This window comes from Lycium barbarum, chromosome 9, assembly GCF_019175385.1.
Source record: "Lycium barbarum isolate Lr01 chromosome 9, ASM1917538v2, whole genome shotgun sequence".
In the NCBI taxonomy this organism is placed as follows: domain Eukaryota; kingdom Viridiplantae; phylum Streptophyta; class Magnoliopsida; order Solanales; family Solanaceae; genus Lycium; species Lycium barbarum.
Window position 1 is genome coordinate 27,269,577 of NC_083345.1, and position 18,938 is coordinate 27,288,514.

General features: G+C 35.7%; 1 protein-coding gene across 1 annotated transcript; it reads right to left on the reverse strand.

Moving 5' to 3' along the window:
* Positions 1-9,641: 9,641 nt before the first annotated feature.
* On the reverse strand, positions 9,642-13,240 carry LOC132610744 (uncharacterized). The gene is made up of 4 exons (XM_060325098.1): positions 12,869-13,240; positions 12,080-12,479; positions 11,315-11,507; positions 9,642-10,602 (listed from the first exon to the last, which is right to left on the reverse strand). Exons 2-4 carry the CDS (start codon positions 12,467-12,469, stop codon positions 10,004-10,006), a joined length of 1,182 nt encoding a protein of 393 aa, XP_060181081.1. The 5' UTR covers positions 12,470-12,479; positions 12,869-13,240; the 3' UTR covers positions 9,642-10,003.
* Between the last annotated feature and the right edge of the window lie 5,698 nt (positions 13,241-18,938).

An 18,938-nucleotide genomic window follows, 5' to 3' on the forward strand; every position in this document is an offset into this window, starting at 1 on the left:
TCTCTTAGGATATCAGGAGTTTTGAGGTGTTTTAAGAGCCTAAAATTAATTTCTTCGAGTGTAGTTTCCAACGCAATAAACCATTCATCAATACGACGTTGGAGTAGAGAGTTATGGACTTTTTAAAACGGACTGCCACAAGCTTGTGAACCTATGCGGAAATTCTAGAAACTACTTAAAAAGCCCACCAATTTCGGCCCACCAGCCCAAACCGAATTGGACTACTATATATACCCTCTTAAGTCATCTAAATCACCTCATTTTTCACCATTTCTCATCTCCACACTTCTCTAGAAGCTCCCAGAACTTTCATCCAATATTCTTACACCAAGATATAGCAAATTTAGGAGTTCCTACATCAAATTAAGCTCGGGTTTGTAAGATTAATAACGAATCTCGATGAATCAAAGAAGGGCCACGACTTTGGGGATCATATTTTCACCAAAACCGAACCTTATAGACCCTATGAGCTCTCTCCAACACTCCAAACCATTCCAAATCAAATCAAGAGAAGATCAAGCCATAAAATCCTTAACTAGTTCATGGAAGGAACTTGTTCGTATTTCTAATTGAAGTTGTGGGTGATAAACTTTAGGGTGAATTGTGTGAGGTGAAGTTCTTCAAGTTATAAGGTATGTTTTTCATTTTGAATTTGATATTATGTCGTTTCTTTTGAGGATTTTAATGGTTTAAAGTAAGGGAAAACATGGCATAAAGGTCGCAGATAGATATGTTCATGTTATTGGCTTATGGATTGATTTTTGAAGGAAGTTTCGAACGGATTTGTATACGTTTTTCATGTAGTATCTTGATTACGTTATGGTTGATATTGTTAATGATGTTTGGGAGTTGTTTTGGAATTTAGAGGAAGTAAATAATGCAGGGGAGATGCTGCCCGAATTTCGGCAGATTCTAAGAGAATTTAATTTGAAGGCTTAAGACAAGCATGTGACGATAAGCCTAATAATAGTATGAATTCTTTTTAATGTAGATTTACGAGATTGGGAGGATAAGCTTTAAGTAGTTAAAGTTAAGGCGACTGAAAAGGCATGTTAAGGCTAGTCCCTTTCTTTCTAAAGGCATGATTCCTTTCTTATGAACCTATATATGTTTTTCATAACATCCTTATTTCCAAAAAGCTAGAAGTTCACGATTCTCAAAGTTCTTATGATGCCAAAGATAGATGTTTCCTATGATGATAATGATGATGATGATGATGATGATTGTTCCATAATATAAATCGGAGGTTACCGACCTTACGTCACTCCGATAGAGTTGTAGCTTTTAATTGGTCTCTCATGCATGCTTTATATATATGTAAATATTTTCTCCCACCGTGCCTATATGGCCGGGTAGCACCACTACGGTGGGTGGCTATGGATAATGATAATAACACCGTGCCTATATAGCCTGGCAACACCACTACGGTGGGCGTCTTATGGATAATGATAATAAAACCGTACCTATATGGTCAGGCAGCACCACCAGTGGGCGGCGTGCGATGGTTACCCCGGACGCGGGCTAATGATGATATTATGTTTGATATGCATGAAAAGTGTTTTCTTTTAAAAACTAAGAATGCATGGTATCCGCCTTATGAGGCAATCAGATGTACAGGTTATCTTTATCTCATGTTATATTCCATATTTCTTGTTATGTTGTTATTCATGTCTTACATACTCAGTACACTGTTCGTACTAACGTCCTTTCTTGTGGACGCTACGTTCGTGCAAGCAGGTAGACAGGTCGACGGACCAGATCCTTAGGAGCTTCATCAGCAGAGTCTCAGGAGCGCTCTATTTATTTCGGAGCTGCAGTTTATTGGTATTACTCTCTGTGTATATACTTGGGCACGGCGGAGTCCTGCCCCCTCTTCATGGATTTTTGTATTTTATATAGAGGCTCGTAGACAGATATATGTAGCTAGATGTTCCATAACCTTGTTAGTGCATATTGTTGTATAATATTTTGGCAGCAATGTCGGCTTGTAATGATGGGCACAGTTGTTGACGATTACACAGAGATGTGTCACTATTTTGTGATATATGCCCTTGCAGAGTATGATACCCATGAGTTATCTTTATGGTCCACCTAGAAATGATTATGATGATGTATGTTCAATGGTGCTCAGTAGGTTAGATCCGGGTGCCCGTCATGGCCCTCCAGTTGGGTCGTGATAGCAAGTTAGGGTGGAGTAAGTATTGTATTTATACAATCATACATGTCACCCTTATCAAAGGTAGAATCTATTGAGATGGTTGACGTTCCAGCTATTCTTTAACTCCTTTCCGTGCTCATCCTTGATCTGATAAGACCTTTTGCTCGCAATCCCCGCGATTTGGTATGGGCCCTCCTAATTAGGCCCTAGTTTGCCTGCATTGACGTCCCGCGTTGCTAGGGTGACCTTCCGAAGGATGTAATCCCTAATTTTGAAATTCTTCAAAAACATATCTGTTGAAATATCTTTCAACCCTTTGCTTCTGTGCCACCATATGTACAAAAGCCATTTTCGTTCGCTCTTCGAGCAGTTCCAACCCAACGGCCATCTCCTTGTTAGATTCTTCTGTGGTTTGAGTATATTAGACGCTTGGTTCCCCGATCTCCATAGGTATCAAGGCCTCGGCCCCATACACCAGGGAGAATGGGCTTTCGCCCGTGCTTGTTTTAGGAGTTTTTCTGTATGCCCACAACACCCCAGGTAATTCTTCTGGCCATTTCCCCTTAGCATCTTCCGGCTTTCCGGCTTTTTCTTGACATTCTGAATCAGGATTTTGTTGGTTGATTCTGCCTGCCCATTTGGACACGGATGGTATGAAGAAGATGTTATTCGTTTGATTTTCAACCCTACCAGAAATTCGGTGACCTTTGCCCTCAAAAATTGAGTACCTTTGTCACAAGCTATCTCTTTCAGAACCCCAAACCTGCATATGATGTGATCCCAAGTGAAGTTGATCACTTTTTTCTCTCGAATTTTCGGTAATCTCCCGCGTGAAATTTGAAAAGCCCGGGCTCTTCCACTTCCCGATATCAAGTTCATAGAGGGACCAAAAAGTGGAGGACTATCTGTATTGGTTCAAATCTATAGCTGGGCTGGTTTTCACAATCGCAAGCTTGGAGAGACCAGGAGGATCTTCACAACTGGCACCCACCTACTCGGGTCATATCAACAAATCTTGATCAGTGTACTGTGGCAGAGAAGCACGTGGAGGTACAGATAGGTCACATCAACCCACCATTAGGGTTGAAAAGTCTTGTTTTGGTTTCTATATAGCTAAATTATCATGTAAGCTAAGGGGCATCCATCTTATTTCTTGAAACATATATCTTACTTTTTCTCTTAAGAACAATATATCGAGTTATATTCATAACAATCATGAAGATATTTACCTTGCTAGATTGCTTATTTTTTATGCTTGGTTCTTACAATCTAACTCTTGTAATCACAAAAACCTACCCGAAAGGAGAGTTTCTGGGATTGGATACGACCCACTTGTTTCAAACCTGTTACACCCCGTACTTTTGTACGTTAGGTTTATTGGGGAGTTGGTTGTTATAGATTTGGAGATCAGAATTATCTTCGAGGTTATATGAGATTAAACGTGTTCGTCTTGTGTATACAAGGGTAAGTTCATGTTTGACATGTGTTGGAAGGATTAGGGGATAAACGAATCGAAGAGAATACGTTTCGTCGAAGTTTTATTTTAGAAGTGGAAAATAAGGACCATATATTATATATACTGACCACACTTTGGGATATGGTCCGTATTTATCTAGGCAGAAAGGGCAATTTTGTGTTGGAGATATACGGTCCATATATACGGACTGTATATATATATATATATATATATATATATATATATATATATATATATATATATATATATATATATATATAATTTGTACTCTCCACTTTTTATCTCATTTTCCTCTTTCCCCTGACCTCTAACACTTCTAGAAACCCTCGCCAACATACCTAATCAATCCCTAAGTGAAATCAAGGAATAAAAGAGAGGATCAAGTGCTTAAAGTTTCCAAAGTGTTGTTGAAGCTTGTTTCTCCTCTTTGTAGTAGCTTTGGAGGATACTTCAAGGTGAAGTGATCTTGGAATTAAAGTGTTCTTGAGTTCTTGAGGTAAGATTCCATCTTATTTCCATGTTTTATGAGTTTATGTGATGGTTATACTAGGTTTGGAGGGAAAGAAGTTGGAGAGAAGGTTCAACTATGAACTTGAGTTTATGTTGAGTTATAATTTGTTTTGAGCCATGTTATTAATGTGTTTTTGAGCTAAACATCTTGTTGTACGGATAGTAGTTGATGTTGAGGTTGTTATACTTGGTTTATCTGCAAGAAGAAGGTATATAGGTGTCGTATATGAAGTGTAAATCGGGTTGTCTTATTGTATACCTCCAAATGTTATTGATATAAGTCCAAAAAGAGACTTATATAAAGTTGTTATTGTTGGTTGTTAGGTGTGCCGTATTGACTAAGAAGTAAGAGAAATGTATTCCGTTTCATTTTGGAATCGGTTATCAACTGATATACATGATATACTAGTACCGTCTAAGTTTGTAAATGCCTTCCTTTGTTATATGATTGGAGTACTAGTTCGACAGATTCGTTCCTTCCTTTGTTATATGACTTGAGGTATGTTAAGGCTAACTTTCCTTCTTTTGGCATGATCTATATCAACAAAACGTAACGTTGCGCCGTAATGATTCCATTCTTAGCAGCTAGAGATGTTTTATGTTGATTCATGTTCTAGTAAAATTGTTCTTATAACAAGTCCTTCTCCAGATTCAGTATGCTTCATAGAGTCACATGTTGATGAAAATGCTTTCTCATAACGATGTTCGGATATAACGACCTTACGTCACTCCGACAGATTCAGGATGTACTCTTATCATATTAATGTATTGCATATATAGGTATATATATACCTATATATGCAACAGTTGGTCATTTGATGATGATTATGAACCCACAGGTGTTATATACGCATATACTTATATTATATCTATATGGGTTATGGGGAAGGTTACGGCGTTATGTACATACTACCACCTGATCAACTAGTCATATGATGATGATTATGCCCACAGAGGTATGATATAATGGGATGCCCACAGAGGCTTGACAGGCGTTATATATATACACAATACTTATGCATATCATTGGCCCTCAGAAGCAGTTCAGATATACAGGTTGCATTCCTTTTATCCTATGCACTTTTATGTCTCCTTTATGTTACTTTCATGCCGTACATACTCAGTACTTTGTCTGTACTGACGCCCCTTTCGCCTGGAGGACGCTGCGTTTCATGCCCACAGGTTCAAGTAGATAGGGTGACGATCCGCAGTAGGTTGTTGTTTAGTTGATATTAGAGCACTCCGCTTGTCCCAAAGTTGTTGTTGTGTTTTGGTACGTAATATTTTTATTGTACATATGGTTATGGCGGGGCCTTGTCCCGACCTTGTTATGTCATATACTCTGATAGAGGCTTGTAGACAGTTGTGGTATAGTTAGACGTTGTATGGCCCTTTCGGCCTATATTTTGTTGTATAGGTGTCCATGATGGCCTTGTTGGCAAGTATTATTATGTCCAACATGGTTATATACGGACGTCCTTTCAGGCTCGTCCCATCTCAGTATAGTTCTCTTATGATCTAGCAGGTTGCCATCTGATGATCCTTGTGATCCACCCTTATTTATGATTACGATATGAAAGCATGTTTAGCAGTGCTCGGCAGGTAGGGCCCGGGTGCCCGTCATAACCCTCCGATTTGGATCGTGATAAAACCCTTGAAATACAAATCTCTAACTGATTATCTGTTTTCACCGGAAAACACTATGATTGTCCTTGTCATCTTGCTCATACACCGTATTTGCGAGGAGTCGCACTACACTGCTTTTGCTTTCCTAAATTACCATCTTCTTCTAAATCACCATAGGAAAAGAAATAAAGTATTTTAGAAAATACCTCATTATCCTACCTGCTATTTGTAAAGTTAATGTCTCAAGATGATTCAAATGTTCATAAATACAAACCGTCTTATGGTTTCAAGAAGCTCGTTTTGTAAAAACATTATATTACTTTACTATAGTATATAAGCGGCAATCTAAAAAAATTTGTAGTCCTCACAATACCGATTGATCCTATGAAGCTCCTCCACGGGATGTCACTTTTAACTTTTGTATTCTCATTTTTTTCCCTCATTCATTTTCTAAAGACAATCCACATAGGCCTTTTTAATTGGTGTAACTTTGTGGACTTTTCTTATCTTTTATTTCATCGGTCTCAATTTATGTTGCACCCTTTTCTTTTTAATCTGTCCTAAAAAAAGTTACTTTTTTATAATTAGAAAATAACTTAACTTTAAAATTTCTCTTTTGCCTTAATGAAATGATTTATAGTACTCACAAGTGTCTAATGTTTGTTTTAGACCACAAATTTCAAAAGTCTTCCTTTATTTTTTAAACTTTGTGTCAAGTCAAACGGTGTCACATAAATTGGAACGGAGGGAATATTAGAAACACATATATTTCAATTATCATTTTGAAGAAGTTATAACTATCTTGAATTTTAGTGATTGTATAAAGTCATATTGCATTCGTGTTGAATCAGTATGATTCTCATGCAATTGATTTTTTTTCCTAATTATTTTTTTTAAAGTATATAGGAAGATTTTGTGAACAATTTTATCCATCACCTTTGAACGATCTACGATGTATTACAAATACTAAAAGTAAAAGTTATTAATTGGTGTCATATAGTGTTGAAAATGAAGGTAGTATTATCAGTCAACGCAATCTTTTTTTTTTAAAAGCTCTTATTTGGTTAAATAAGAATGAATATATTTAAGCACAAAAAATATAAATGAAGAATTAAATTGATTATTGAGGTTCATTTTATGGTTTTATTTTCCCCTTAATTTCGTTTAAAATTAAGCTTAAATCGCCACATTTAACTAGAATAAAACCTTGTCACATAAAATTATGAGTGGAACTAAAACTTAATAAATACCAAAATAATTATTTCTATTTATACTAAAAAACAATTAGGGAAAATTTCAGAAAGTTGGTCACTTACATTGCAAAAAAATAGCCCAAAACTTACATGCAAAAAATAGCCCAACATATACAAACACTTATACCAACATATACAAATATATACAAACGTATACAGAAAATTTGGGCCATTTTTTTGTAAGAATTGAAAAAATGGGTTAATTTTGGTAGCATTGTTACCCTAATCGACATACAGTGTAATTTTCTCACACAAATTCATAAAAATGCTAATGTTTTTTAATTTATGATCCTCATCGAATCGTAATTATTTTCATACTTTAAATCATGTTATTCATAGAATATTAAATTTTTGCTTTCCTTTGTATCTATTAAATCTCCTTCCAAACTTTCTCATAAATAATTTTTTCTTTTAAAAAATATTCAATTTGTGACTAAGAAACTAATAATTTTAAAGACTTATCAACAAGAAAAGATTAATGTAACATTAGATTAAGTTAATTATGCAGTAGAAAATGTGACACAAGTTATATTTTCTTAATTAAAATTATTATTTTTATATGATGAGTAAGCCCGGGCCTCAATGCAACTAGTTATATTTAATAAAGGGAGAAGATAATTTCTTCACATATGTGCGGAAATTTTCTTTCAAAAGAATATTATCAACCAATACCTAAACATATTATCAGTTGATATGCTAAAAGAATATTAAAATGCTACCTAATTTTTTAATATTATAATTTTCTTTTTATAAAATAATTTCTATATATATTTTTCGCTCACCATCCAAACATTAAAAAAAAAAAAAACTTTTCAGAAAACGACTTATATTTTGAATTCTTTTTACCAAAAAAGGACTTCTCCTTCACAAACAAAAAGTATCCATTCTCTCTGTTTCAATTTATGTGAACCTATTTTCTTATTAGTTCGTGTAAAAAAAATGACCTTTTTTCTATATTTAGAAACACTTTACCTTTATGCGATGATTTATAACTACACAAAATATATGTGACTAATTTAGGATCACAAGTTTAAAAGTCTTTTCTTCTTTTTTAAACTCCGCGCCCAGTTAAATGAATTCACATAAATTGAAACGGAGAGAGTATAATTTAAATGGTTGTCCCTAACATGATATGTATATCACTTTTCAAATCAAAATTAAAAATACTTTGCCCAAGACAACAATTTCCGGAATAATTTGCACATAACTTTAATGAAAATTTAGTAATGGAGTAACACGTCGCTACAAAAAGAGCACGGAAATTCACCAAAAATTAATCCCTCAGCCACCTTCTTTTCACGTAAGTCAGCAGCTTTCTCATCGCAGTAATGATTATATTCTCTGCAATTGTTTAAAGGAATTAAACTACCGAGTATAAGATCAACCTTTTATATAGATTATGCTATTTATATTTATAAAGTGACACGTTCCAGATCTAGAAGGAACTAAATTAATCCTTAGTACATTTCTGCAATGCGTAAATAAACATTTTTCCCGCTCTCCATTATTATATTTTCGCAGACCTTTATTCAGTTATTAAATGAAGTTCCTTTTAGTGCCAAAAAGCACCAGGACAAACACCGGATAGACTAAACATTTCAGTCACGAAGAGTAAACGATAACATTGTTAAAGAAATTGATTTTTATTGAAGTTGTTACCCCAAACTGTTACTATATGACTTTACAATTAATCTTGCAAGTTGTAATCGGATATCTGAACTTTAATATCCGTTCTGTTTTATCAAAAGTATTTTATCGGAACCCTTAATGAAATTTGCATTTCAGTTAATATAGAAGGAATCGAAACCAACTGTGCGTCTTATCACAAAGGCAAAATCAAATTGTTTGTACATAAAAGTTAAAAGGCTTATTAGCACTACTTTGTGTCTACACTTGACAGAAAGCTAATTAAGTCAAGATTTCTATCTTACATATACCCTTGGAAGATATGGTTTAATAGAGTGATATCCTGAGTTAAAACACAATTGATATGCCAAAGTCAAAGATTACCAATCAAGTCATTACTGTAAGATAAAGAGTAAAGTGGATAAATTGCACAAAGAACACTTGTGAAATTCTACATAACACGCTGTGACAAAAAGTCATTACTGTAAGATAAAGAGTAAAGTAGATAAATTACACAAAGAACACTTGTGAAATTCTACATAACACGCTGTGACAAAAAGGACACGGAAATTTCACCAAAAAGTTGGTAAAATTAGCTCACCATGGGGCAAAGTTTGTACCTCCATTCTACGCAACGCATCAGACTTTAGTCAGCAGTAATAATTATATTCCCCCTACAGTTGTAGAATTTCATGTCTCGATGTGCTTTTGGATTTTCCACACCAGTCGCCACTTACACAAGTGGACGATAAGATAATACCTAAAAAGTGACACTACCATAGCTTGAGTGCGAATCATAACCTTTATAAAGAGTACAGTAAAACTTTGTTCTGCTATTTTTGGTTTCTCCCATACCTGAATGAATAAAGAGTTCTCGGCATTACCCAGTCAAATACTACTACGTATCTTATACTAACGTTAAACAGCCAGAAAACAAAAACTCACAACCATACACAAGCACTATAATGTATGAAAAGGTACATAAAGAGTAGTTCATACTGCAATAATTGCAGAGTTTATTGTCATTATATCAGTAATACTACAAGCTAACAAGTGTTTGCTGCCATGAACATTTATGCAGAACACTCGGTTGAAAAATATCCAAGAACCAAAATGACAAGACATTATCAGCTCTCCCTTACTAATCTATCGACTATGTAGTTGTATTAGTAGCATGGACTCATAGACCCTTACTATAAAATACGAAGGGAAACCGCCAACACAAAACCAGCAGGCAGGTGGTCCGTAGTTTCAAATTAGCCCCAAAATACTAAAACACACGGGGTTTTCAACTCGAAACATAGAAACATAACAACAAAATACAAAAAAAGGGTTAGAAATTAGGTCAAAATTTTATGTTTGGTCTTCAATCAGAGAAGTTAAACCAGTTCTCTTCCTGGCACAGTTGCTTGAATCCTTGTGTTTAATCTCTGGTGGATCGCCGCCTTGCTTCACCATCACATTCTTTTCATCTTCACCACAAGCAAACAGAGGAGATGTACTCACATTCTTGGCGTTATTCTCCGCCAAAGGGCTGCTCTTTCCAAAAACCAGATTCAACTCCACACAAGAATCCTCTAAAGTCTCCACCTTTACGGCTTGTTGATTGGTTTTACAAGCAGTGACAGTTTCAGAAGCAACGTTTGACTCAACGGGCATTAGAACTGGGGTGATACGAGTGTAGGTCGACAGCCATTTAGCTTTCACGTATTCAGCTTTACGCCATGGAGGACAAGGCATTCCTTTCTTCTTCAAGCTCTGCTTTGCAGCCTCTGTCAGCAAATGAATAATCTTCTGAAGGCGATCTGCTTTGCCTACGAAAATGTTAGGAAGCATTTGGAGAAGACATTTGTATGATCTGGTTGATCTTGCTATTTCAAACTCTGATCTGAAATCGATATCGATTAGAAGTCGTTCTCCTTCAATCACCACATCAATATATTCATAAGCTCCTGTAGAAAAGATTCCGACTTCCATTATATTTTAACCAACTAATACCAAACAACATATGGTCGTCTAAATTTGGGGGAAAAAGAATGAAAGGCAGCCAATACGAATAGCCTACTATAAGCAGTAGCGAATGACTGGTGGGTAGTTTTTAAATGTAAGAAACATTTGAAAATATAAAAACAATAAGTGAATTGCTTTTGATTCTTCTCCTATCCAACACCAGGTTTTCTTAGTACTAGGACCAAATCTTGAATGGGATCATTAAACGAGTCAATTGAATCTATGAACTTGTAATTGGTAACCATTATATGGAGTCATTCGTCTTGAGCCGAGGGTCTATCGGAAACAGCCCCCTACCTCCCAAGGTAGGAGTAAGGTCTACGTACACTTTACCCTCCCCAGAACCCCACCTTGTGGGATTATACTCGGTATGTTGTTGTTGTATATGGAGTCATTCATATCTATTCTGCTCTTGGTCATTTGAATTGCAGTACCTTTATTGCAATTATTTGGCAACTACTCCAAATTAAACTATTCAGGCTCTCACCATTACTGGTATCTAATCTTTAACCAAACTAAAGTAATTCATAAATCTGCATACTGATAAGCATGAAATTCACAGATTTTCTTGTTTCTAATCCTATATACCCAACATGAAATATTATTAAGCGAAAAAACACAGCATATGCGGTGTCGTTGAGATTGTGTGTTTACCAGCAGGAGTTGGAGGAGTTTTCTCCCAGCGAGACTCGCAGATTGAAGCATCATATCCCAGAGCTAAGAGGCCATCAACAACCATCTTTCGGACAAAATTGTCCTTTCGCTTAACCATCCTGTTTTTCTCAATGATCTTTGTAACATCCACTAAGACATTCCTTTCAAAGGCAGAAGGACATGACACCAAATTCTGCAACAAAAAGGAAACTTTTTTAGAAACACGCAAAGAACACACGGTGTATACTGATAAAACACTCATCACACGCAAATTTACAGCATACCTGTTACTTTAACTATATGAAGAATATTAACAACAAATTAAAGTAACATTATACTAGCGTTTAAAGTAACATTATACTAGCGTTTTGGCCATGGATTTTGGATCAGATTTTGAAAATTTATCTTCTAAACCGTTTAGCCCCGAAATTTGATCAAATTTATCTTCTAAATATTTTCAAGTTCCAAAATCTTTGAAAATTTAACTTCAAATATGTGTTTGATCAAGACTTTGAAAATTTATCTTCAAACTATTTCAAAATTCCAAAAAACTGACTCAGCTCAGACCAACTTTTGGGAGAAATTTCACTTCATACTCACAAAAATTCAAAGTATGTCCAAACACAGCTTTGTGAGTTCAAAATCTATAGCCAAACAGGAACCTAACAACAAATTAAGGCAAAACCTATTACTGCAACATGGTTAAATTACAAAATTCTATGTAAAAGATAGTTACAGTATTTGTATTATAAGCATATGCAATACCTTAAGGATTTCACAAGCATCACCACAGCAATTGTGATTGGATTCACCGAAACAATTAACCGAATCCAGTTCCTCCTCCGAGCTATCAGTTCCATTATTACAATTAAAGCACTTGCATCGGTTCCGATTGCACTTGCACTTATGTTTATCCTCACCTTCTTCAATAAAACTTTGTACCATTTTCGCCAAACAAACAGAGCTCGGTTCAAATTCTTCACACAAATCCTTTCTATTACCAATCTCCGGTGCAGATGATCTCAAAAGTCCTGAAAATTGCTTTTCGAATAGTCGCTTGAACCGTGACTTTTGAACCGGTTTAAACGAGTCGTATTCACCCGGTTCTTCGATAGCATTGAAGTCAACAGGTTGAATCTTCATAGGAAAAGGCATAACTCTGGTACTGAAAAAGAGTAAAATTCAAACAGAAATTGATTAACTCTGTAATAATAATACTCCACTAAGCTAGCAGTTTAGCCATAGATTTTGACAATTTATTTTCAAATATCTGTTTGGCAGTGAAATTTGATCAGATTTTCAAATTTATCTTAAAACATCTGTATATTTGATCGGATTGTGAAAATTCATCTTCAAAGTATTTTACAAGTTCCAAAAACTATCTCAAAGCAATTTTTGGAAGAAATTTCACTTTCACTCACAAAACTTCAAAAAATCAAATAAAATGCATCTCCAAACACAATTTCAAGTTTCAAATATATCAAATTTTCAAGTTTAAACTTTAAAATCTATGGCCTCATACGAAGAAAGTAGTATTTGAGCCTAAACCGATACCTTTTTATCTAAGTGGAAAACCAATATTTTGAGTAGAAAATGGATTAACTTGGAAACCCTGCTTAAGCGAAAAGTCTTATAAGCTTTTGCTTAAGGTTCAACAAACAAACACGAGATGACGTCATCACACCGGCGATCCATAACAAAGCCAATGACAGGAAAATTCATTTCTGGCAATATTATCACTTATAAACTCTACACAGAAAAAGCAAACAATCAGGAAGAGAAAAAAGAGTGAGCTTTTATTTGGTGTGGACCGATATTGGGGAGGGATAGTGGTGAAATACTGGGGACTGGGGAGGCATATAATAGGAGACAATAACACTCGTATCGTACGTCTCGTTTGGAGAAAAATATATTCATCCCATATTTCTAATATTACTCAAATCATCTTTTTATACGTTATTATATATTTTTATATAAGATTGATGCATACTAATGTTGTCTGTCATACATAACACTGTTAAAAAAAATAGTTGATTAAGCCAAAGTAAATTAAAAATATAATATTTTATGTTGAGGCTTATATCACTGAAATTATCTCATATAATAGGGGTGAGGGGAGCGAACTAGGATGGTGGTGCCACGTAGGCGTATCTGATTTTTATCTAGTCCAACTGAAATACGTGGCGAATGCATGTTGCGAAGGGCGCCACGTATTAGTGGGGATGACGCGCAAAAAGACGAAATGACGGAAATGGGCTTATCCGAAGTCTGGAGAGAGCAGTTGTTGTAACTCGTGATGTTGGGGAGTGAGTGCTTTTTGAACCGAAGGCCAATTCACGTTCGTGGCGTGAGCTACGCGACCTGTAAGTAAAGCTTTTCGGTTGCTTCTTTTTTTTGTTTGTATTATTATTATTTCGTTTTTGTTGTTGGGACTAGTCAATGTTGATGTACTGTACTTGGTTGGTGGTAAAAGTTAAAATAACTTTAGGTTTAACCTAGTTGAAATTGACTGGGTAGCAGTAAAACAAAAAGACAGAATTGACACTTGATAGACTCGTTCATTACAACCAAACATTAATATTGAGGTGCAGTGTTAAAATCAGGAGCTGAAAAAATAAAAGTTATCTTAGACATTAATAAATGAGTTCTTATGTATATAAATTATTTATTTTAAAACATCTTTATCTCTAAGAACTTGGAATTAAATTAAAAATCAAAGAAAAAAAATCGTAATTTGGAAATGGAAACAATGAGAAATTAAATAACATGACAGAAAGTTGTCAGAAAAAAATAAACATGCTTACCCCTAAAAAGGTACAGTTAAATTTATTAATGATTTAAATAATACATGAGTTGATTTGTTATTAGCAAGCAAATAATAGCGACAATATGATAATGAAATCAGAAAAGTATAAAATAAGAAAGCGATAATGTAATAGAATAAGCCTAGGCCGAATGATCCTCAAAGAAAAATCTTTGATAAGTTTTCCTTCGGTAGAACACTTGCAAACTTAGCCTTGAGAAATAAGTATTAATCCGGAATAAAAGAACAATAGATATATTTGTAATAGAAACTAAATAATATGAATCAGTGTAAGAAATTGAATCTTCAATGCCCTTTACAGTGGCTTTTAGGCTCCTTTTATAGTACAAACATCAACCTTGATCTGCATTCATCTTAATAAGGGGCAATAATAATCAATAAATGCTATCCTTTAATGTAGAATCGCACCGTCAGATTCGAATCCGGACCGATTATGTAACGTTAATCCTTAAATTACCTGTACCAACTGCTTCGCAATATTTGATCCAGGGTCACTTCTCCCGATCAAACAAGGTGTCACAACATTGCCTTACTTTGTCCGCCACGTGTTCCTCTCTCATTCCGCCACATGTCTATCACGACTCAATTTCGCTAAGTCGCGCGGGCACCTACCTTTCCCACCTCGGTAAGCGAACTCTTATCCCAACAACCGTAAAATCATGAATAAATAAATAGATAAGTGGAAGAGATAAAAATACGTAAGTCTGACGATAATGATATAGAAACATACGGAAGTAAGGAAATACATCAAATCCACCCAGAGTCTTGTCTAACCACACAAGAGCCTCTAACTATATACTACAAGTCTGGAAGTAATAAAATACATCAATAGTCTCAAAACTATGTCTTAGAACGGAAATAAAGACATAATAGATAGAGGAATCTTCGGGCAGCGAACGACTCCCTGCTCACCCTGAAGACTCGAATCAGCATATCCTCGAACAACCATCAGCCACGAGGTGTAGAGGTTGAACCCACATGGAACTCTGCATTCATAAAAGAATGCAACAAGTGCAAGTCAGTACAAACAACAAGTACTGATAGGTATCATAGGCCGACTAAGATTAGCTAACATATATAAAGGCAATAACGTGAGATAAACAGGTAAATCAACAAGGTATAAGTCAAACACGAGCCAGTAACCAAGTACCCGTCATCACCTATGTTATAGCATCTAAACCCAAATATGCTGAGTCTCAATATATTTGTCATGCCCCGAACCATGGTTTGGGCGCACCACGGTACTCGGGCCTTGCTTGCATGTGTCCGAGTGAACCTCATGGCTTGCTTGTCAACATAGGCATCAAAACAACATAATCTATATGATGCAATTTAAATGAATCATGAAAACGTAATTGCGGAATAAAGTCTTGAAGTAATCTCATAGTATGAAGAATCATGAAAACGTAATAGTCTGCAAACATGAAAGCACAACTGCCTCCGTGAATTAATATTTGTCTATGAAACCTCTAAAACATGTCTGAATACTAACTACCAGGACATGGCCCTGGACTACTATAAATTGAATACTAGTGCAGACTCCATGTTGAACCCCGAAAGAAGTGGGGCTCCCCAATAAGCTGATAACTAAGGTGATCCTACTGCGCAGGTGTATGCTCCTGAAAATCGGTATCTGCACCGTGAAGTGCAGGCCCCCGGGCAAAAAGGACATTAGTACTTGGTGAATAGTACTAGTATGTAAAACCTGCTGAAATGAAGAACATGACATAATATAAGTATAGGACATGAACTGAAACTGAATATAACCTGAACATGAGCATGAAGCGTGAGTAAAGTCTAAAAACAGTAAATCAATGGAAATACATGTATATATAACTGCTTGTAACGTGGGGAGTGCTACAGTATAACCGACAACATGATCTGGTATTTGCGTCCTACCAGCAGAACATTCACACCTTGCCAGAGATATGAGATTTAAATAGTAATAAGCATGTAAGGATCCAAACTGCATAATGAAGGTATTTCCTCCTTGCCGACAAACCTTATCCTACGGTGGCTACGTAGTTTCAGGCTTTACTGAGCCTTCTCAGTTAACTAAGAAAATCCCAAAACATGTGAATTATCATGATAGCTCGTGAGATCATGGTTTTATGAGATACTTGGCATAATCTTGCAAAAATGTTCTTGATTCATGAATAATAATAATAATAATAATCATAAATACATATAGTTATCTTAAAAACATGCTTGTGTCTTGCTAATAAAATCATAAAGTTTAATAAAAACATAATGGGAATGCATGAGGATGAATTCATGATTCACAAATTAAGCTTGGTTCCTAATAACTGTAATGGAAGATTAGGAATACAATAATGGATATAAACACACAATTCATGATCATAATTACATAACTATGGGCTACCAATATGTTGGATTTAATGCCCTAGGATTTGAACTTCATAGAATATAAGAAAATAAAAATAAAGAAAACGAGGCATGGGAAGAATGTAGAGATTCCCACATGTAGATAGAAGTTTTACATACCTTGGTAAAGTTCCAAACTTGAGACAATTCCCTAGGGTTTAGACTTTAAGCCTTGAGTTTGGGTTTTTCTTGGTAACCCTAGATTAGGAACAATGATTTCTTGCTTAGATTATTAGAGTACATGTTAGAATTGATTTGGAAGGGCTTGAATTGACTTAGCTTGATGTTTTAGATTGTTGGGAGAAGAAATCCTTCGTTCTAGGGCTTGGAATTGTGAATAATGAAATAAAAAAACTGAAGGCCTGAATTTATACTAAACTGAGTCAGAAAATTATATGGTCATTTATACGGTTCGTATAAAGTTATACGGTCCGTATAATATGACCATATTTAATCATGGCACAAAACAGATGTCGAGCCAAGATTTCATGAAATACGGCCATTTTATACGGTCCGTATAAAATTATATGGACCGTATAATATGACCAATGAGCGGACTGCTCTGCAATCCTTCAGTAGAATGACCATAACTTTTTGTACAGGTGTCCGTTTGACCTCCATAATATACCATTGAAAAGGTATTTCAAAGGGCTACAATTTTCATCAAGGAAGTTTTCCCAAATTCCTAATTAATAAAGGGGTTATGGTCGCTGGAAGTAAGACCTTCTACAAACTCACTTGAAAACATGCCCCGTAGAGTGGCTTCCAACTTTGTTTTGCCCAAAGACGCTTCTTATGACTTGATTAGTTTTTAAAACACTTCCTAAAATTCTCATATTGGCTCCATTATATTATCATCTTACGAGTCAAACCTTAACCCGAAGTTACGAGGTGTTACAATTTCAATCCAAATACGTATATCACAAGTACATCACAAGAATATCACAAAAGAAGCCACAGTGCAATGCAATACAATAATGTATGGAATGTAAATGCAATGTATATGCACCGTACACATGTACTCCGATGATGGAACATCACATCTTGGCAGCATAACCCATGGGGAACCCGCGAAGTCTATGTACCTCACGATTCCGGCAACAACCTCGGTAATCGCTACCTCACGATGCCGGCAACAACCTTGGCAACCACTACCACTCATCCTCGATTTCGGGGTAAACATCGGACATCGATCCTCACGTCACTTTCATCCAACTAAGCCCAGCTAGTTACAGTATTTCCTTGAGTATCATTAATGTATCAATAGTATATCATGAAGGATAAGAATGTGTGCAATGTATGAGTTTAATGTCAATAATCAAATCAATATCAAAGTATCACGCATGGGCACACCAAAAGTATCATGAAAAGGCTACACAATAAGCCATAATAGAATCCCTATCCTCGTCTCAAACGACAACAAGTAAGATATTACAATATCATAATTAAGAAATATCAATAGTCTCCAATATCTGCTATCTCCACGTGGCATCAAGCGAACAATAATAGAACAAGATAATTCACAACGCAACGGGGTGGCTAACCCTAATCACACAATAGGGCCCAACCTAAGACAATATCCAACCCAACTTCATACCCGAAGGTTTAAATGCATTCTCCGACAATATTGTCTAAATATATGCTTCGTTAAACGAAGTCTCACCATAGGGTAAGCCGTAACCTATGTGGAAGGCCGAACAACAAGGCACCAACAATCACTCCTTAGTCTTCCCTTTCCTTAGAGCCTCGAGATAGAGAAATTCGAAGCATATTCGAATCAAGATATTAGAATCAAGAAGAACATCAAACAAACCCCACTTCTATTCAAGACCCAAATCCCCAACCTATGGAATAAAGTTTATGAACTAGAAGAGTGAAATTAGGAATCTAAAGGTCTCAACATGAAATTAAAGCTCTAAGTGATCAATTCCCATCAAAATCAAGCTAGAAGAATCAACAATTTACTCAAATTCGGATTCTAGGAAAAACCCCCAGATTTGGGTATAAACTCTAACCTCCAATCCCATAATTCAGCCACTAATTAGGAAGAAGACATGTAATTATAGATTCTAGTCATAAACTCCATGCTTAATAGAGCTAACCCAACCAACAAATCATGATTTAGAAGCCTAGAAAGAAGAATTCATGGAACTCTCTTTAATCTTCAAACACTTAATGAACTATCAAGATAAAGGGATTCTAAGGTGACTAAGGACAATGAAATAGTAAAGGAATTAGAAGAACTTACCACCAAGAATTTCCTCCAAGAATATCCTTGAAAAGCTCCTAAGAACTCTAAAGTCGAAATAATAAAGAATGGAGGACTTAGGGCTTTTAATGCTCAGTTAATGAATTAATCAGCCCGATACCGCTTCTGCGGCTGCGAGGCGGTACTGGTGTCGATATAACCGGCAC